This window comes from Semicossyphus pulcher, unplaced genomic scaffold (genome assembly GCF_022749685.1).
Source record: "Semicossyphus pulcher isolate SPU_LCO1_2020_fin unplaced genomic scaffold, fSemPul1.0.p SCAF_17, whole genome shotgun sequence".
Taxonomy (NCBI): domain Eukaryota; kingdom Metazoa; phylum Chordata; class Actinopteri; order Labriformes; family Labridae; genus Semicossyphus; species Semicossyphus pulcher.
The window spans coordinates 12,224,510-12,246,127 of record NW_027211681.1 but is presented as its reverse complement, the minus strand read 5'-3'; the positions used below and the strand labels follow the sequence as shown (position 1 = coordinate 12,246,127).

At 42.7% G+C, this 21,618-nt stretch overlaps 1 protein-coding gene across 1 annotated transcript in view; it reads right to left on the bottom strand.

Annotated features, from left to right (window-relative positions):
• Positions 1 to 148: 148 nt before the first annotated feature.
• stx8 (syntaxin 8) overlaps positions 149 to 21,618 on the bottom strand; it is a 44,528-nt gene continuing 23,058 nt past the window's right edge. The window contains exons 7-8 of the mRNA XM_069666469.1: positions 11,206 to 11,307; positions 149 to 884 (exon numbers count right to left, since the gene is read on the bottom strand). Of these exons, the coding sequence (XP_069522570.1) occupies positions 820 to 884; positions 11,206 to 11,307 (167 nt within the window). The 3' untranslated portion in view covers positions 149 to 819. The remainder of the gene's footprint in view (positions 885 to 11,205; positions 11,308 to 21,618) is intronic.

The window sequence follows — 21,618 nt, the reverse complement described above, 5'->3', positions numbered from 1 at the left end:
TAACCGCATGATAGAACTGAGGTTGAAAATCGGCGAACTGGCCCTTTAAAGGTTCACCCCAGCTAAATATCATCTTACAAAGCACAGCAATCCTGCGGCATGAACATAACCACAGACAGACTGAGTCCAGGGACTTTTAACTGGAAATGTCATTTATTAGAAATTACAAGCTGAATTGATTTACAAGAAAGGAAAGGAGCCATGTTAGTAACACAGCCGAGCTGCTTGTTTTGGCTGAGAGCTATTCTATAAACATTATAAAATCCCAGGACAAATGATAACATTACAGCTGCTACAGTAATGCATGGGTAAATATAAGTGAGTGTGAATATTGCAAAGCTTTGCGGAATAACTGTACCCAGTGTGAGCCTCGGCCGGACCACAGACAGACTTATGAGAGGAAAGATCCAGCTGCCTGCGGGAGGTCCGGCTGTTGGGTCAACATTCACCTCAGTCCCGGCTGAAAATGTTTAGAAACCTCCAAATAATTTAACTACTTCATACATTGTCGGTTTAATGAGCGAGACACGTGAACAGTTATTAAAGAGGAACATTTACACCCTAGCAATTTACATTGGAGAGAAAGTAACTGCTGCTATAGGACTTCATCTTTATTTCACATTGCCGTGGTTGGGAAGTCACCGTGTTCGTCTCAATGTGAAGAGAAAGAAAAAGAAATCTAGAGATAGATAACGTTTAAATGAACGTCTGTACATGTGCACGCTGTGGATGCAAAGGCTTAAAACCAGTATTCTGCACCAGACTGTCGTTATAGGAGTCGGTTCAGCGCAGTTCAATGATCACCGCTGTCCTCGTCAGCTACACCGGCCACACTGCGATCACTACGATGGCTATGAGAAGCAGGACGATCACCACCAGCATCCCTGAGAGAGGAAAGATGAGGAAACACAGAAACCAGATGGAAAATATTAATGCAGTTTGCCTTCAGTAAAAACACGTTACATTTTGCACTCTGTGACATGTTTCTGTCCTTACAATGAACATGTCCTCTGTGGAGTGTTTTTGAGCTGATACCACAAATATAGCAAGAATTCATTAGGGCAACAAGTGTGAGCTAATCCGCAGCTGAAAATAGTTCCCTAACACATACAGTACTTACTGCTACTGCTGTAACATTTGCTTTAACACAGTGTCCAGCTATTATATAATTTTTACTAGAGATAGACTGATATGGTTTTTTCAGGGCCGATACCTATACCGATTATTAGTAGTCAAGGAGGCCGATAACCGATATTTGAAGCCGATATTCATTTGCGGTAAAAGTGAAAATATTGGCGTCAACATTTTGAATAATACAAACTCCAACACTTAACTTTGTTTAAATGCCTTTAAGCATATGCATCAGAGCCAAAATAACCCAGTTTTAAATTGATCTCTTATCGGCCGTCGGATTAAAAAAAAAAAAAGGCTGATGCCAATATGCGTCAAAATGCCGAATATCGGCCCGGCCGATAATCGGTCTATCCCTAGTTTTTACATTCATACAAAGACATTTGTTTCATCTTTTTAAACATTTTCAGCAGGAACAAATTGGCTTGGGGCCGAGGGTCACAGAAACAGTGAGTAATGGAGGGTTACATTACTGGTTTTAATCCTTTAATGGGGCTTTCTGAGAATAGAGTGGATATAGAATAACGCCAGGCCTTTAAGTGTAAGGACTTCATTAGATAGATATCCGACTGCAAAATACAATGTCACCATGCTAACATAGATTACTGTTTGTATCTTGTAAAATGTATCTCTGGTCTGAGCACGCTCTGTCAGCCCTTTTGGAGAAAGTTCGACATGTAAATGAATTTTTAAAAGAACTTTCGATTTCAAAGAAGCCCAGTTGTCTGTGACATGAGATCATTGTGCTGAATATTCATGCAGGAAAAAACTAATGCAAGTCATTCGGGAAACAAAGGTAATTCAATTGACTATGAAAGTATGGCGCCTCGATAAGTCCCTGAAGAAGACTACAGACTCTAAGTGGTTGGACCTTTAATGGTTTAAAGGTGGTCAGCGCTTAATCAGAAAATGTTTTTGTCTTAAACCTACTTCATGATAAGTTGAGAATTTAAATGTCAGGCAGCTGAGGGAGTCCAAACCTGATGTGAGACAGGCTCACGGAGGAGGCGGGGCTCCGAGCACACACGGGGGAATACACTTGGAAGACGCAAGAAGCCTGCATACCTCACTACTAATTTTCAAAGTCCTTGATCTAACACGAGTCCCGGGTGAGTATGCCCTCACAGCATATCACCATTTTTCTCTTGATGACTTAATGCAATTTACATGCGTTGAGCAGCCACAAAAGCTTTATTGCCTCAGATTGCACACTGTGATAGGCATATGTTTCTGATTGAGCCTTGAGAGGATAATCACTGTTTTTCACTGATACCATGGAAGCAGAGAAAAATGTGCAAAAGCTCACTCACACTTCATCAAAGCGCTTTACCCCCAGGACCTGAAAATATTACAGTTTTTATTATAGCCACCACCCAGGGAAGAAAGTGTGTAAAATGCACTACAGGAACTTTCATCCTTCGTAAAAAGACAAACGCTTTTTGGGAACTTTACAATCACATTTTATTGAATGTGAATCATTTTGAATACCTGACTGGATCTGGTTTGGTGGAGCTTTTTAACAAAGGCCACATATCACTTCACTGTTAAGGAATTTCTTCAAAAGATTGACAATAAAAGTTTTACAATTAAAGTTCTCACTGTCACTCTGTTATAACTTACAGGGAGACGAGACGGCATTAGTGACGTGTGCTTGTCATGTCCTGCTCATTAAAAAGAGAGGAGATAAACTATGTGATGAAAGATAAGTCCAGAAAAAACATCCTAATTTTGGTGAATATTACTAAGTTGAGAGAGAATCTAAGGGCCTGTGTCCACTAACAGCGTTTTTTTTACGCTGGCAGCCTATTTTCATTACAAAACCAATTAGTGCTGTCAAAATGGGCCAAAAAGCCACGTGTCAAAAGCAACGTTTGGTTATTCCCTCTAAAAAAGACAACGGTTCGAACTATTCGAATATCTATGTTTGCGCAATATGAGGACATACCAATACAAAGAGAGACAAACGTACCTGCAAAAGTAGAATTATTTAAACATAAACATGCCTTTTAAAAGATCAACATAGGCGTCCTACACCTTACAAAATAAACAAATAAAATAATTAACGGTAGACAGGCTGTGCTGTGACAGGCATATCCATTTAAACCTACACCTGTATATGAATTCTCCGCCATCATTACCACACGCCGTGGTAATTGCTCGTTGTGACAAGACTAAAGTTAATTATTAACGTATACAGTGACATGGTGCATTCAAAGGTGCTCCGTAACCAAGAGCGTGCGCGCGAGGACATGCGATAACACATTAGAACATATGAGAGCTCGCCAGGCAGCCGCGGTAGTGCTGATTTTTATCACATCGAATGTTCATTTTAAGAATCGGATATCCGTTTTTTATTACAGCTCGGTTAGATATTTGAATTTAGAATATTAATTGACAGCCCTAAAACCAATCAGTTCAGCGTTTTCAGCGCTCAGCGTCCTCAGCGCAAAACGGCCTCACTGTGCTCACAGCACTCTCAGTTGAAAGTAGTTCAACTTCTGGAACACCGCCGAGCTCGTCGATGTTACTTCTTACTCATCCACCAATCAAAATTATGAAGGGGCGGGACTTCTGAGATCAACTTTGTCAACAACAATGGCAGAGGAAAAGCATCGTTTTTATGATTTCCTTGTATAAATTACTCGAATAAAAGAACATATTAAGCATACAGAGCGATTTAAAGCAGACTTATTGGTCAATAACAGAAGTGCCGGCAGTCAACTTTCGTAACCTAGCAACAGTAAGCGGCGGTGAGAAGCACTCTGAAATGGAGGTTGTGGGCACTGCCGGCAATATCCACTTATATGTTAGTCAACATATAACAACTTACTGCTATACAGATAGGGCAAAGATAAAGAACTAAGGTCTCCATGAAAAAGTAAAAGTAATTTTTTCTAATGTGAAGTATTTTGCCCAGAGTTTTTAATTAATATTGGCTAATATAGTATAACCATATTTATTAAACTCTCAAATATATAAGCCAGTGTTGGCCTGAAAGAATAGGCCAAAACATGTGGGGCTGTATCTGAATCCAAAACTGAGGTGGACATGGACACTGTAGAGAGTATTTCTGTCATTGGGATAACTGCTGAAAATAACAAAAAAAAATGTTGAATTAATTTATTAAAATCTTACAATCAGGTCCGGTTCAGCTGGTACAAATCGTCTATCTGAGAGAAGCAATGCTGGGCGGCTCATATCACATTTATCGTAAACACTTGAATGCCTTTAGTATGTGGTCTCTCCTTCAGTATTGTGTGAATATATTCTATGACCTACATCACCAAACTTGCCACACACTATCACAAGATATGGAAAACTTTCTCCAAGGGCACCTTCACGCACTCTCTCCCCCCCGCTCCCTTTCTCCTAAGAGTGATGATTTCAAACAACTGCGTATCTGGCTGCTCTGAGGGCCGTCGCCGGTCCCCTCTCCGACTCCGACTCGTCCATTGTTATTTAGCATGGGGCTGGTATTTCCCCCTGCCTCTCACTTTGGGTTTACATTTCTCTCATTCTTTGGCTCTCTCCGCCCGCGCTCTCCTCCGTCGCCTAATTGGTCGTCTTTCCCACAGGGGAAGAGACGGAGCGAGATATAAGCTATGCTGAACTAATTGCTTGTGGTGCTTGTGGCGCTGATGCTGGTTTTCTCTGCTTTAAATGGTCCAGATGTCTCTTTACCACTTTGGCTACGTGTGTCACAACTGTCATCTTTCTCTTGTGTTCCTTTAAGGTATTTGACTCTTTGTGTTTTTAATTCTTTGAGCACTAGGTGGTCAGGTCCAAAGAACAGGACCTCTCCTCCTGATAACTTGCACATGTGAGCGTGATATAAATGTCCAAGTAGAAACACGCTCAAAATGCTTTTCTGATAGCTCTTTAAAAGGCTTAACGTAAACGCACACACATTTCAAGCAATCATCTTTGTTTGGGCGTAAAGCCGCCCGTCCACATCAGAATTTCCTTCCAACATCTGCCAGCAACTCCTTCAGACAATGCCATTGCAACAATAGCAGTAAAGGCTGAGCTTGTACGCATATGCTATTGTTGAGCAAGACTCTCACACCCTCTCATGTCAAATAACAGTCAGTCATGAAGCCACATTAGACACCCGCACTGACCCTCACCCTCCTCGGTCCAGCCCTGCCAACAAGCCTCTCGTGACCCTCAGGGGCCCTCCAGAGACTAATGACAATAATGTCGTTTGCTTGCCAAATAGATTAGGGCTGTGGTGTGACACTGATGCTGAGGGAGATAGTTGGTGTCTGCTGATAGACTGACCACCCAGGAGGGTTTTGGGGGGCCAGAGTCTAGGTTCATCCCATCTGAGCAATTTTCAGACACATCAGTAAGACAAATCACAGAGAGAAGGAATAATTGGTGCGAGTCCCGGACATGCAGAGACAACCTCTCCCGCTGCGCCCCCGCGCTGCTCATGGTTCAAAGATCTTTTTGGACCACAAAAGGCGAGGACGACCTTTAGACAGACACTACGGATTTTATGTTAACAAGGTTAGCTCATCATTTCTCTCACAGCACAATATAAAGGAGAAAAGTTGTAATGTTTTTTGGCTCAAAGTTTTAGATATACACCTAAAACATATGGAAATGTTTCTAACACAACAACAGAGCATTAGTTTGGACCGTACAGGCCTAAGAGTCCACAGCCAAGTGATGTAAACGTTATGGCCTCACCAGAGCCTGTAGGATTCATCCCCTTAGGGCACAACTCTGTTTTAAAATCAACTAATGGTATATTTATGTGAAAGTGAAAACTTTGGTGGCTCAACAGGAAAAGTCTGAATTACCCAGAGGATGAACGCTTTTGGTGAGAGTCACTGGGGTCCATTAATAGCTAAAAGTCATATAATCAAATACTATGGGTATCTATCCAGCGGTTGTTGAGATATGACGCGAGCTTGACAAATACAGAAAGAATGCAAAGTATCCTACTTTGAAAACCACAGCCATGGGACGGGAAAACCAACAGGCCCCTCACTGTGCAACCAAAGGCTGAAACGCTGACAGAAAGCCTAAAAACATTTCATCATATGAAAGGATAAGTTTAGCTCTCTATGTCTACCAGAGAGGAACAGCTACACTGACTAACTCAATATTGTCTGAACATCTCAGTGTCCCTTCTAACCATGAGATTTTCTTGGAGAGATGATATCACTGAATTGAAAAAACTTGATAAAATCATCATTTAACCTAATAGCTTATCGGTCTGGTCGTATAACCACCCTTTCTACTACTACTCTCCCGCCTTACTGTAAAATCCAGAATGTATATCAACACTATCTCAATGTATTTTAATGTGAAACACATTAAAAACACACAAATTATAGCCGACTATCCATTTTCACCATGTGAAGTTTGCAATCCTGCTAGCTGCCGGCGTGGTAGTTGAGCTAAGGTAACGTTGATTGTTGTGAGGATGGCGGCTGCACTGGCGATCATGGCGGCGCATGTCCGTGACGAAGCTTTAGCTAGATTATAGCGCCATCGTCTGGGTAAAATACCGTTACACAATAAAACACCTCTCTGCATTTTATACTAGTATATTGGTTGCACCAGTATATAGGACGCTGCCCACTTTTTAGATGAAAAAAAAGCATTAAAAGTGCGTCTTATACACTGAATTTTACAGTAACTGCAAAACACTTCTTTAAGCCTCAGTTTGTCAGTGTTGATGCACATAAAAACCCTGTTGGTAGTGCATCCCTCCCACATATAAGCTCGCAGGTATTTTCTGCAGTTTTCTCGCTGACCAAAGACACACATTCTGCTGTGGGCAGGACTGAACTGCGCTGTCTTTATACTTTTCTCTTGCAGCTCTGGAAGTTACCTCACTGGTCTGCCAATAAAAGAGCTTGTTGAGGTAATATCAATGAAACTAAAAGGTCTGATATTCAGCTGGTAGATGAAACCATATGCACCATGGTGCCACTTTGTGGCGTGAGCACATTAATAGGACTTAATTGTTCTCGCAGAAACCCTGGCAGACACGAGATGTGAAAAGAGTTTCAAATATTTATAGATTTTTCAAGGCTAGTTTAATTTAACTTGTCACGCGCTGAGAGGAATCTCAGATGTGGGAACATCATTAGCAGGATGTATTACTTTGGGTTCTTTGGGACAAATTCTTTGGTCCACCATGTGAAGTATATTGAATTGCCATTTCTGAATTACAACATTGTACCGTGTCGGTACAAAAAGAGAAAGAGGAGCTTGTTGAAAGGGAGTATTGATTAAAGTAGACAGACACTTAAATGTAAGATATTATGTTGAACAAAATACAGTCCAAAATCAGATGTATAAAACTTCATTATAACGATACTTCATTATAACGAGAAAAATGTAGTTGGGTAAAATTGTGTTTTTTCTTTCAGGCCAACTTAAAGTGGAAAGTTTATGAAAATCAGCGCTACTTTCAGAGCCCTTCGCTCCTCTTCCAACACTCTCAAATGCTGCCCCTCACCCACTGTCTCTTTAGACCTCCCCTCCAGTCCAAACAGTCCAGACCTAGTTGAGATGCGAGCCACCTGCGGGATTCATGGCGTTGCACAAGTGGCCCTCTACAAACCGAGGATTAGCTCTGTCGAGAGGGCCGCTCGGGCACTGATGTTGCCTCATGGCGATGCCTAAGCTCCGGGGGAGCTCACACTACTCTCCAAGAGACCCTTTGGTGCCGAAGACTAATCTGCCAAACTAATCCAAGCAAAGTCAAAGCCTCCACTCCCAAATTCCCACCAACATCACCTAAAACAAGTGGTGATGACTCAGTGAATCAGGCTTAGCTGGTTTAAGTGACAGCGATGGAGCAGCGGTGGAATCGGAGTTTCAGCTCTGACAAAACAGTTAACATGCATGTTTCAACCTTTTACACCGAAGTGGTTTAATCCTGTTTTAAATCTAATTTTAGTTTCAGTTAAACAAAATAATCAACATTTCTTAAAAGTATTAGTGATTAATTTCTTCTCTACACGAGCAGCTTTGTAAAACCTTTTGGAAAATATAAAATACAGTATAAAATGTGTAAAATTGACATCTAAAAATGTGATTAAAGCACCAGTTACCAGGGTTACCAGGGTTGCCAGGGTTGCCAGGTCTGCGGTTTTCCTGCTGAATTGGGCTACTTTTTAAGTGTTGCCGCGGGTGGAAATTTTTGTCCGCTGGTTGGGTAGACCTGTTTTGCATGCAAATTACATAAATAATAGGCTATCTATTAATAGAAATCCTTAATTTTTGTATTATTTTAGATATATAATTTATTTATACCCAAATCCTACCAAACGGACTCCACGTCATTCAGCACTACACACAAGGGACCGGTAAAGGGAAAACAGAATCAAAGAATGGATAGCACGTGTGGCTGAAGATAATACAAAAGCTTTTTGTCGGTACTGTATAACGAAGATCGCAGGGGGTGACAGGAGTTGTCCATGATGGACGCCAGTTTTGATAGCATCCTCCTCTCACCCACCTCTATGACCGTCTGAGTTTAATTAATCTGTGTATTTTATAATGCATTTGGCAATGATAGCAATGCTGTTAGTTTTAAATAGCAGTGTACATGGTTTGACAGGGGTACATTTTGACTTCTAGTATTGGGCTGGTTTTGATTGGCCATCGGGCTGGTTTTGTCACACAGACCTGGCAACCCTGCCAGTTACCAAGACAGAGAATCTGACATGGCATTTCCATAAAAACTTTTTAACACAATGCCCAAACTGAACTATACTTACTTTTACTAGCTGCTATGGACAACATTCTGTAGTCAGAAAGTATTAATGTTTGGTTTTTAAATGTCATTTTCTCTTGTTCCCGCTGTGGAAATCTAAAAAAATGTTGGTTAAAAAGCAAAAAGAAATCATTGTTTGCTTTAAACTATATAAACTGACATTTATTTCTGTTTGTCTTGTGTTTGTTGTAAATCCCTTTGAAACACCTCCTAAATGTTAGATAATGACGTATTCCAACTTGGGAACAGCTTTAGTGCATTTAAATGAAGTGTCAATGTTGTGCACATGTAGGGGATAGACGTCTCCACAAGTCTGGTGCCTGAAGTGTTTTGAAACATCCACTGGGACGCAACGTACTGGATTCCTGCACAGCACGCTCTTGCACAGCGTGCCACAGGAAGCATGCTCGAGCTTCATGCAGGTCCTTCCTTTTCAATGAGATGACCCTTCCCGTAGCTCAGGGTCTCTGCTGCATGCATGCACACTAAACTTCTTCACCAGTAATTTAACAGTGAGAGTGTCAGATGGTTAATATTAATGGTTAATAGCTTTTTCTTGAAATGTTTCCAGCTTGTCTTTGAAAAAAACTAATATGGCTCTTTTACAACGAGGCCGCTACCAATAGTTATGCTAAGTATGCTCTCGCCTGTCAAAGCCAGACGCTTCCAGCTTTACAAGGACTCGGCTGAGACATAACACCCAACGCCGGCTTTGGATGAGAGGTGGTTTCAAAAATAAATAAAGCCTTAAAGCTAAGGAATTATAAACACGCTGCCATGGAGAAAGAGGGAAAGCCCTCCGAACAATCTGTGGCATGTAGTATTTTCAATTCTTTCTCTGGCTGACACAAAGACGAGTGTCAAACAACCGAGGAGACGAACAGGGGGATGACAGAGAGGAATGGAAAAAAGAAAGAGAGCATTGAGGTGAGAGTGAAGAAGACCGTGGGGGGATTTTCCATTCACAGAGAAACTCCACCACATACAAGCGTGCACAAGATCAGACTGTGCAAATACGTTTGCGCAGATTTTGATGGACACTCGTGCACGATTAAAAATATGCACACATATCTATATGTGATGCATTGACATGCAGCTGCACACAGGAACACACACGCTCCATGAATATTCTTCAGCCTGTAACCGAGCAGACGGAAGAAGGAGTTGGGACGGCAAAAGAACAAGTTAAACAAAAAGGAAGACAGCAAGAAAGAGTCCTGATTCTAACACAATATGAGCTCTGGGATCTTCAAACAAACTCGCGCTCGGGCACCATGGGGACACGGCCGACACAATGAAGCATCCTGAGGGCTGACCTTCCTATTGCCTCCTCTGCTTCTGTCCCTGACCGCCTGTTAGCCGGGTCTCCTAGCACAACAATGCAGCCTTTGCTATAGCAATGCTGTCTGGCGTTTCACTGGGCAAACTGAGCCTTGTCCCCGAACTCCCACATTCCATACATTGGCTTTAGACGCTAAACACACCTCTCATGGCAGCCGGGTTCCTTTGAAAAAAGCATTACCCGCTGAGGAAAGAAGAGAAGCTGGATTCTTTTTATGTCGAAAGAAACGTTAAACAAACAGAGGAAGATCTTTTGCAATGGTAGGGGAGGGCTGCTAAACAACTCAACTCACCACATGTTGGGTTGAGGCAACAGAGAATGATTACTCTGTGTGTCAGAGCTGGGTGTGTCTATACAGCATGTTTAAGGCACTGATTGAAACGTCACCTTCATTTTGACAAGCGTAGTTACGCACGTATAAAGACACCTAAGTGTGAAAATATGCCTTGCTCAAAGTCCTTTGAGCGTTTCATGCTCGGTTAGAACAAAAACATATCTGTGAACAAATTACTACAATGTCTTCCTAAAGTGTACGGATCCCCTCAATACACTTTGGGGATTCCTCAGAGGACGAGCATGCGAGACGCCCAAAACACTTTGTTAGCGGGCTTGACAGACAGAACCAGTCCACCCACCATTCACCACCCACATCCTCTATGCCAAGAGGGCATGTCCCGATGAGAATTATTTTCTCTGCTCCATTAAGCATCATTGTTTCTGTAGATGAAGGCCAAAGCAGCAATAGAAACTGTTTAAGATGATAACTTTGTATTGCTAAAAGATTAGTGGTAGCAAATAAGATGGACCCTGGATGTCTCATAAAATAGTGTCTCACACCAGCCAGAGTTACTTCCTCCATTAAAGCAATTAGACACAGCTTTGTGAACTGCAGAAAAGAGATCTGATGATTGGTAATCATTCCAATAAATAATAAGATTAATGGTCCCTGATACTTGGCCGAGGTTCTCCATAGAGGAGTAAAACTCACCACAGGAGGCTGACTTTGTCTCCACCAGCTTCACCCTTCTTGTCTCATTTCGAATCCTGTCGTCCGTCTTGTCGACGAGATGCGCAAGGTCGTCGATGATTTCTGAAAGACAAAGGAAGATATGAAATGTGAGAGGATATCGATAAAATCAATTGCTGCTTTGTATTATGCTGCTATCTGCCATTATTAAGACTTTAAAGAGGGCTTTTTTTTCTTAGTTCTAATACATAAAAGACCTCCCAATACGTTAAGTGTAGTAAAATAAATAAAAGTGACAGGTTCTGCAGGACATCAGAGCAGTCAACAACTTCAAAAGACAGCGGCTGCCAAAGCACAGACGTGAGTGTTGGTTATCGAGGGAGTGGGCTGCGTGAAAGCACTCCTCGCGCCTTCAAATGGTTTCACTACTTCCTGAATCCATCCTGGATTTAATCAGACCCTTATTGTTCACGGGTTTTAAAGACGTAAGCCCAGACTTCAGGGACTCTGCCTGGGCGTCCAAATAAAGAGAGCGTGTGATTTGTGTATGCGTGTTTGGCTCGGTGGATAAGGTCCTTGAGTAGGGGGTTCCTGACTTGAAGGTCGTCCAGATGGAAGCCTGTATGATTTGTAAGGGCTCACCACTGTGTTGACATGGCATCTCTAAGAGTCTGGTGCAGCAACAAAAACAGATAACAGTTGGAGGATTTCCCAATTCTTGATGATGTTAGTATCAGTAACAGATTATATTATTTTGCCGTTGTGATTTTTGAATCAAGCCCAGTCAAAATTGGCAAACGCGACCACTGACTGATTTAGAAATTGGCTGAAATAAATATAAACTAATTAAATATTAAATCAACAGAACTGCAAATTCGTTTTAAGGGTGTAATACAAGACAATTAACTGTAAACATCCTCTCCTTCTGCAATCAGTTTGCCATGATGACACAACACTGTTTCATCTTAAACCTGCTTGTTTGTAGATGTGAGGCCTGTTTTTTATGTCTGCGCCAACAGTGATGATAAGTCCCGTCCAGGAACCGTAAAAAACGCAACAAAAAGAAGTGGCCCAACAACAAAGAAGCCAGTAAAACAGATCCAAGGCCGAGTCGAGGAAAGGGAAGTTGTTCACAGACGCGCATCATCCTCTGATAAATGGAAGTTTTACTGGAGTGGGAAGCTCGACTCATCCACAAGCCTCAGCTCAGTGCCAAGCCAAACAGACTTGTCCACAGAGGGAGCAAGCTTTTATTGCTGCTGCTGCTGCTGCTATAAGAAAAAAAAATACTCAGTATGATTTAAACATTTATTTTATCTCAAAAAAGCTGAATTTGTCTTTGTGAACTGCCTTTAGCTCTCGATTGGTGAGATAACATGTTTCCTCAAATAGGATCCATCCCAGCTTGATAAGAGAGTCTGTGTTATGGCTGACATCAGATGATAAAGTTGCATAGATAATTCATGGAAGGAAAGTAAGGCATGTCAGTTTGGAGGGCCGGAGTGCGAAGGGGCAAGGACAAGAGGATGCGAGACGTGAGAGCGCCGTATGCACAGAGTCCCCGGAGACTCCCACATCATCATCTACACATCAGGCAACAATTTAGAAGGAAGAAACTCTTCCTTCACTGGCAGGGAAGGACTGTAGACACCGAACCACTTGGGAGCGTGCAACTCCAAGTCATAGAGGATGTTTTTGGTTTGCTGGTTCCACGTTTCTTGATTCGATTCTGGCCTGCAATCTCAATCCATTGATGAATTCTAAACCATGTCAAGGTGCAGAGTGATGACCTTTAACTAAAACTACAAGGAAAGGTACATTTACATTTTGTAGGGCAGCAGGAACTTGCTTTGTACATACATCGTCCTTTAATTCACTGATATCAAGTCATGTTTCTGACAACATAATTCTCAATTTCCTTTTAAAACTTTTGCTTCCATGTATGACAGCTGCTGGCCCGGCCTGGATCTGCCAGACCACAAAGAAGGCCTTACTCAGGCAAGGATTGTTTGTTTAAAGTACCATTACACTGGATAAACCTCTGAAGCCACAGTGTAGGAGAGCCAGCATGGGACACTGTTAACTCGCAAGTTGCTTTGACATGCATTGTCTGTGCTTGTTGGCCACAATGGACAATGTGTCCTAGCTAGATTGATAACTTGTTAAATCAGCAAAAACTTTGTAGAAAGAGAAAACGTGTCCAGGATCAACTGAGGACATCGATTGAATCTATATCAGAACCCTAATAAGCTGATTGTTTACCTCTGGCAGAGTTTGACTATGCCCTTTCCTAATAACGTCTGCCTCATGAACAACACGAGGCCATTAACAAGCTCTCAATGTCCCAGGGACTCGTTACCATAGCCTCTGTTGTGCTCTTTCACAGCAAACAAAAACAACCGAAAAAATTAGCGGATGGTTTCGTGAACAGTAAAACGTAGTATTTGGCACCCAAAAGGCAGAGCATTCAATATGAGTGACAGCTCTAAAAAATGAAAGGCAAACCAAGTTCAGCTGAAGCGCAGATATTTCACGAGAGTGATATTTGTGACAGGTCCCGACACTTTTGACTTTCTGTCCATAAATGGTCCTGGTTTCCTTTTTCACTTAGGGTCCAAGGGTTCTGGTTCTGCTTTGAAAGTGAGACATTCAGCAACATTTCCAGAGAGCTGGGCTAACCCCTCTGCAGGTGCTGGCACATAAAATGAGGCTTTGAGTGTAGTCTCCATAAATTGTAAACTGATTCCATATGACCATATAACAAGAAGATCAACTCTTAAAATAGAGGTATTACCATAGTTGGTGTTTGTTAAATAAATTCATAAATACTGTAAAGCTTTTAATCTTTTACTGGAATACTAAGGTAGCAGATGCTTCCAAAGCACGTGAGTCTGTGGTAACTGAATACGTAGGCTGAAAAAGAAAGGAACGCCAGCTCCGCATTTTGTTTCTCTGCTACCAACAGTGCCTTTTATTCACACAAAAAAGAACGTACCTAAAGCATTGCCTTCCTTCACAAGGTTCCCGGAGCTCACACACCAATAAGAGACAGATGTAGCTCTCATATGGCGTCACCTTCTCTCACATGCTGACTCTCTAAACGGCATTTGATCTCTGTTTTAATTCTTGCAGCTTTAACCACCTCTCTCTGTGGCCACCTTGTTCTCTTGGGGCTTACGGGCCAACAGGTCTGTTTCCATCCCTGCTCTCAGCATCATCTGGAAGCATGACACCTACCAGCCACAGGATTGGCTGCAGTTGGTCATTGCTAATTGATTATTATGGGGCCAAGGCACAAACGGGAAGAAAATACTTAAGGGCCACTGTTTTGTGTTCAGTCACTTACAGGATAAGTATTCCATTTGTTCAAGGGGCACACATCCAGATATAATATTGCCAAATAATTTTTGGATGTGTACAGCATGTCCACCAACCAGCCTCATCTCTTTGCATAGAATGCATTTTGCAGACTCCATCTTTGACAAATAAACTATGGATTCTGTAAGTCTGTGGACGGTCGGCCCGAAGATACACCGAGGAAGCTTCCATAGGAGTAGCTCAGTGCTCAACGTCACAGTGCTCACGGTTTTTTTTGCAACTTATTTTGGGTTACTTCACGGGCAATCGGGCTATGCAAGGTATTCTATTCAAGGTATTCAAGGTATGTGGTAGGCGATTATGTGCCCTTTGTCTGCCTCCTGATCCCTTCCAAGTTGAATGTACCTGGGAGACCTCCAAAAGGAGGCTTCATGGAGGCATCCACATCAGAGGCCAAAATCAAGTGCCAGATTCCTTTTCGATACAAGGACCAGTGGTTCTACTAAGAGTTCCTTCTGAATGTTCCTCAAGCCATCTCTAAGTGCGATCCCAGCCACCCTGCAAAGGAAGAACCATACCCAGGGTTGAACATAACAACCAGTAAATCAAGAGCCCAAAACACTTGTTGTTACGATCCAGTACATTTTTTTTGCATTGCCTCTGACAAGAAGCTAATCAGCCTTGGCATGTCATGCCCCATCTTACCCTTACTTGTTAATAAGACCCTAATATAATCTGAACCTCTTCTTGTGTGGCAGTTACTCTGTTGTGACCTGCAGACAATCTCTATTTGTGACTGGCAAGGGAAAAGATGTTGTTGTTGGTGTCGGAAGCGTTCTGGTTTCTGTTTGAAGTGAGAGTGGTATCGTCCACTCATGTTTCAGCAGAGTTTGGCTGTACACAGGAAAACTGTCCCTGTGGAAACCAAAAGAGGCAGACCGCCTCGGTTGTAGTGCAATTACAGAGCCCATCGGCTATCATCTGATGTCGATTAAGCGTTTTTAGAGAGCTCTTCAAACAAACATCTGCATAGGAGTGCAGCTAACAATCCGACTGTAGTCGTCATCTCATTTGGCGTGACTTGGAGGTAATGTTCTGCTGAACTCCCTTTCCCTTCAAGTTCCGTCATCAGAGCTCTTAATGATAACCTACCTCACTGAGCAATTAGAGGACGATTTTATTCAACTGACACAACCAGCGAGATCAATGGCTATTAACGAACTCCAGAGCTGTGATACACAATCCTGACCTAATAAGTCGAGTAAGGGACAAGGCAAATGGAAAAATAATGGTGAAGCCAAAGCACGGAAATCAAACGGGCCAAGATCACACTTTTCAAAGTATGTTGCTGTTTAGGTTTTAATTATTGTTTAGTGAATAAAGAAAGAGACAGACTGAGGAATGCAGAGAATGAGAAACATACGAAGAAGCGGAAAAGAGGAGAAAATCAGAGAGGTACGGAGACTGTGAGAAGTATGCTATCAAGACAGTTAAAGATATTCAGTGGATACCACATTGGATAAATGTAACTCTAGCATGAGGCCTAAACACTCATTTCAAAGAAAATCATCACATAATAAAGGCTAATTCAAGTCAGACACCAAATATGACACTCACACGCAGGAGCACGGGGAGACGTTTGGAAGACGCTCTCTATTCTAATGATTAAATTCCCGCATCCCAGATCTATATCCGCTCCAAGCCTCAGAACCGCTGACTCATCTTCACAGAGGCTACAGCCGTGGTGGTTCGGGTTTGTGTGTGTGTGTGTGTGTGTGTGTGTGTGTGTGTGTGTGTGTGTGTGTGTGTGCATGTGGTGGAGGCACTGCCATAAACAGTGACACCCCAGCGTGGCTCCAGGATGTGCTGTATTAACTCTGTGTGTTATTGTAGGACTCATTCCCAGAGCGGGCATCGCGCTCAGAGAAAATGCTTGTTTTCTCTCGCTGGTTTAAACACAATCCGACTCAGTGGGGCTAATTCTGTTGTGCTTATTCAGGAGATGATTTCTCCTGAGGATAGGGAAACCGAGGGGAGTAAAGACGGACAGTTTTTTTTTTCCAATCAACCCTCCTCTTGCACCCCTTGTTGTAATGCAGGGGGGGTCTGACCACAACTGTTACCAATTGGCCCTGGTGTGACTGACTGTGTATAGAGGGTAGTGCTGTGTTGCCAACCAAAACACACATCTCTGGATGTAACTGGAACTTCACTTGGCACACACACAGGCACTCAGCGTGATGATACAACTTAGGGCAATTATGGTATTTACAAGAAGTTGCACAGTCTTGGAAGAGTTTCTTTCAAATTCTCTCTTTTTTTCCCAGCTCTCCGCTGCTTATTGTAAACAAACTCACCCCGAGGGTCTGCGGTAAGAGAGGATTAGGGGAAGTTTCACTCAAAACCTCAGAGTTTTACCAGTTTTTAAAGTGTGCAAAACCCAACAAATCATTTGAATGTCGGCCAAGAAAAAAAAAGATGAGCCTTTGTATCGACGTAATCCTAAAAATGTGTTTGGCCAATCTGACGTTCAGAGTGGGGATATATAAACACAGCATATTTCCTTTCCTAACAATACTATAGCACGACAATAAAAATGTCAGTTTATTTGTTCATAATGGCCCTTTAATTATTGTTTAAAAATTCCCAACGGTGATGGATATTTAATGACTTAATTTCTGCGCCAATATCCAACGCTTCAGGAAAAAGCCACAAGATTTTTCCCTCAGGGCCAAACCAGTCATAATGTCGTATTTTACAAGTCAGGGAATGTTAAGTAACATTTCAATGCAATGCAGCAGAAATATGATGCACAGGGTTTCCCAGTGGGGAGGGAGTCTCTGCCTTAAGCGAAGGAATTCAAGTATCTCGAGGTCTTGTTCACGAGTGAGGGTAAAATGGATTGTGAGAGTGACAGACGGGTTGGTGCAGCTTCAGTAGTAATGCAGACGTTGTACCGGACTGTTATCTGTCTTTCTGGGGCGGCTGTGGCTCAGTGGTCGTCTTTCAACCGGAAGGTCGGAGGTTCGATCCCCAGCTCCCTCAGGCTACATGTCGAAGTGTCCTTGGGCAAGACACTGAACCCGAAATTGCTCCCGGTGGCATAGCAAACGGGTCTGATTGACAGTTGGGCACTTTATGTAGCAGCCTCTGCCATTAGTCTATGAATGTGTGTATGAATGGGTGAATGTGATATGTAGTGTAAAAGCAGCTTTGAGTGGTCGCAAAGACTAGAAAAGTGCTATATAAGAACAGTCCATTTACCATCTACCAGTCGATCTATGTTCCAACCCTCACCTATGGTCGGGTATGGGACGGTGACCGAAAGAATGAGGTTGCGGATACAAGTGGCCGAAATTAGTTTCCCTCGAAGGATGGCTGGGCTCAGCCTTAGAGATAGAGTAAGGAGCTCACATCTGGAGTTGAGCTGTTACCCCTTCGCATCGAAGGGAGCACAGTTGAGGTGGTTTGTGCATCTGATTTGGATTCCTCCTGGGTGCCTTCCTTCTGAGGTTTTCTAGGAGACCCTGGGGCAGACCCAAAGCTCACTTAATTTATCCTGTCTGGCCTGGGAATACCTTGGAAACCTCCAGGTGGAGCTGGAAAACGTTGCTAGGGAAAAGGATGTCTTTGTCACCTTGCTTAGCCTGCTGCCACCCTGACCCAGCCCCTGATAAGCGGAAGAAAATGGATGGATGGATGGATGGACCATGGTTTCTTGTTGTTTCCCGTATTGAATCCCCATTGAAGTCATTGTTCCAAGATCAGAACTGACCTATGGCAGTGCAAATGTCAACATAGAATCAAGTCACACAGTTAAACGATCAGTGATTCATGTAAATAGTGCCATATATAACTTAGACTCACTACAATACTGTACTGTTCATAGCATTAAGCGTCTGTGTCTCTCTGTGCACATGTGCTGTTGAGGTTTGTGAGGGCATAACCATACACACAATCACCATTTCAACATCTGGCCTTCTGAAGTGCAGGGCCACATGTGCACAAATTAGTCTCACTGTTGGACATCATCGGCCCCCCCTGGCCCCAATGAATCCCCGACTCCCTCCAAAAGGACTGACAGGCTCCCCTGGTCAACACGTTGGGGGTTTCATTAGACGTTTTCTCCTGCGAGTGCAGTGTCTAACTGAGTGATGATAGATGTCTTGCTTTATGCAGCTTACACCATGTCCACACTCGCCAATGATGAAAATAAAGCACTGTTTATTCTTATTGTGGGGCAACATGGTCTTTCAATGAAAACTTTGTGATGGCAATGTTGTTGTGAACCTTGGAATAAATGTGACTTTATGAATCCAGCAGGACAGGTCGCAGCCCACTGAGACAGCAGCGTGCCACCTCTTGATATTAATGTCAAACCGCTTTCACATTTGAGTCTGCATGCTCTGTATGGGAATCAAGGACGGCAAATGACAACTGTATGAATGGAATATATACAACCTGATGAACATGAAAAAGTGAAGTCTTGTCGCACAGTGTGAAGAGAGAACAAACTTTCACTTTGTTTCGCTAACAAAAATGCTAAATTACAAAAACAAATCAGTGACTCTTAACTTTAAGGACCTTAAAGGGGATAAATGTACCAATATTTGTGACCCTCCACTTCGATAGCCATTACGTATGTGGCCTTCACATTACCGGCCTTAATCCCAACCATTTGTGTGCCAGTTTGAAACTGAAACCGGCTGTGTGTCCACGGACAGTTTCACCTCTCTAACCCTGCTACGTTTACCCCAAGATCCATCATCGCACATGACAGACACTGAAAAGAATGACCAGCTGATGAATGCATTTCCAAACGTTGAACCTCCATTTGAACGAACAACACTTCAAAGAAAAGCACATAAATTGCCCTCCAAACTAGTTCAGTTTAAGCGTGTACAGGCCGTTGGGTTTGCATTCGCAAGGCTCCAAAGACAGGGTCCATGTGAATTATGGGAATGTAGTCAACCCAAGATCTGTAAGAGAGTCCACTTGGTTTGTTCAATGCACACATTATAAGGGATGAACGATACTGGATTCTTTGCCGATATCCGATATGCCGATATTTTACAACTGATTTAGCCGATAACCGATACCGATACCGATATTTTTTTCCCGCACACCTAATTGCATTCTGTATTGGAATGAGCGTACAGTATAATGGTGATACTCTTATCACATTTGTTACAACGGTCGGGGGGACGGGTCTTGAGATGGTTAATCAAGTTTGGAGTGTTGAAAGACTTTGCCTTGGCTCCTCCTCGCATCACCGAAGCTGAGCAGTCATTGCAAACAGCAGTTTTGCCATCTATTTCGGACACTTTGAAAAACTTCCACACCACGCACATGTTGGCTTCTAACTCTCTCATGCTGCAGGTAGACACACGTGACGTCATCACGCTGTGCCGCGCAGGTCTTCTTCGCGCCGGGGACATTGCGCCGAGGTCGGGCATTTAATCAAGTATGCAGCAGCCCATTATTTTATCGGTTAATTATATCGGCGGATATCGGCCAACACGCAGATATCCGCCGAATATAAGCCAATATCGGCCGATACCGATAACGTGCCGATGATATTGTGCATCCCTACACATTATACATGCATGCAGATACATACGGTATTGCAAGACAATGCAGGAAAGAACGACTGGAATTTCAGTGTCATGCTAGAGGTATCTTAAAGCGGGGGCGAGCAAATCTAGCTAAAAATGGATAAGGGATTCCAGGAGAGCGTATCGTTGTCATTGCTTAATGTGACATTATTTCTCTATTCATTTTTTGGACATGTATTTCTACAGTCCTTAGATAGCAACCCACCCATCCGACGCTTTCAACAGCGCTGTTGGAATCAGAACGATTCGAGCTACCCTTAAGCAGTCGGGGCCTTTTCAGGAGCATTGCATGACAAGAATACCACGCAAGCTTTATTAAACAACCTGCTTTGTTTGAGCCTTCAAAAGCTAGAAATGATCAGCTCTGTGATCATAACAACAAAACGCAAGTGAGTCATGGTGTCATCTTATGATACTAGCTTTATAAAAACAAAAACTGTTTAGTAGAATAGCGACTGTTGGCGAGACATTCAGGCGCGTGTTTACCGTAATAGGTTTAGCAGCTTTTCAAGCCATCTGCACACGATCAAAATAATGTGCAGATAAATTAAGATCAAATCCGTAATGACTTCCACAGATAAAGAAGAAAGGAGCAAGTGAGACGAGGATCTGCCTTTCAGACGGAATGCAACTATTTCTGCATGTTCCTGCTGGATTCAACATATACATGATTGCAGATACATGATTGATCTATAATTTAAGGATGAATAAAAACAAGGATTTAGACGTGTAAAGACCGACATGAATGAGGAGAGGTCTGATCTGTAGCCGTTTTTTTCACCATCAGCCGTCTTATGGCCAGGTGCCACCGAACAATGTGTGCGTGATGAGCATGAGGGTGCCAGCAGCAGCAGCAGCAGCAGGCAGGAGCAGCAGCAGCAGCAGCAGCATGAGGCGGGGGACCACCCTGTCACTGGCACGGCACCTCCAAAACCAGCCGCTGCTACACTTCATCACTACCATCACACATCATTAGCACGGACACCCAGGAGAGGTCGACATATTGAGAAGGTAGGAATTAATACAAAAAATGAAACAACAGATTGGATTGGATGAGATTTATAGTGTAGGACATGAAAGGAGTCGAGTGCCTACTGGATTCTGACACATTTACCAGTTCATCTACTGCAGCGCCCATTTCATCAGAACAGACTTTACATATTCTGCAGCTTTTACCTTCAATAAGAATTCCCTGAACAGATTTATGCAGCAACTATAAATGCAATTGCACAAGTGGTATACTTTAAAGTAATTGATAATATATTAATACAGAGAGAATTGTGGGAAATGGAGTGTTTTCAAGAGAAAACTAAGGTTTGTTTTTACATAGATATGAATGGAAGATAGGACAAAAATGTTTTTTCTTCCCACTGTCTACTCGCAGGCTTGGCAGGGTTTGAAGAGGCATGCCTTCAAATTAAAATAACCCTGCAGTGATTGAGAACTTGTCCTGCAGTGTAAGCATCCACATGTGTTTTTCAGGAACATTACATGACTTTTC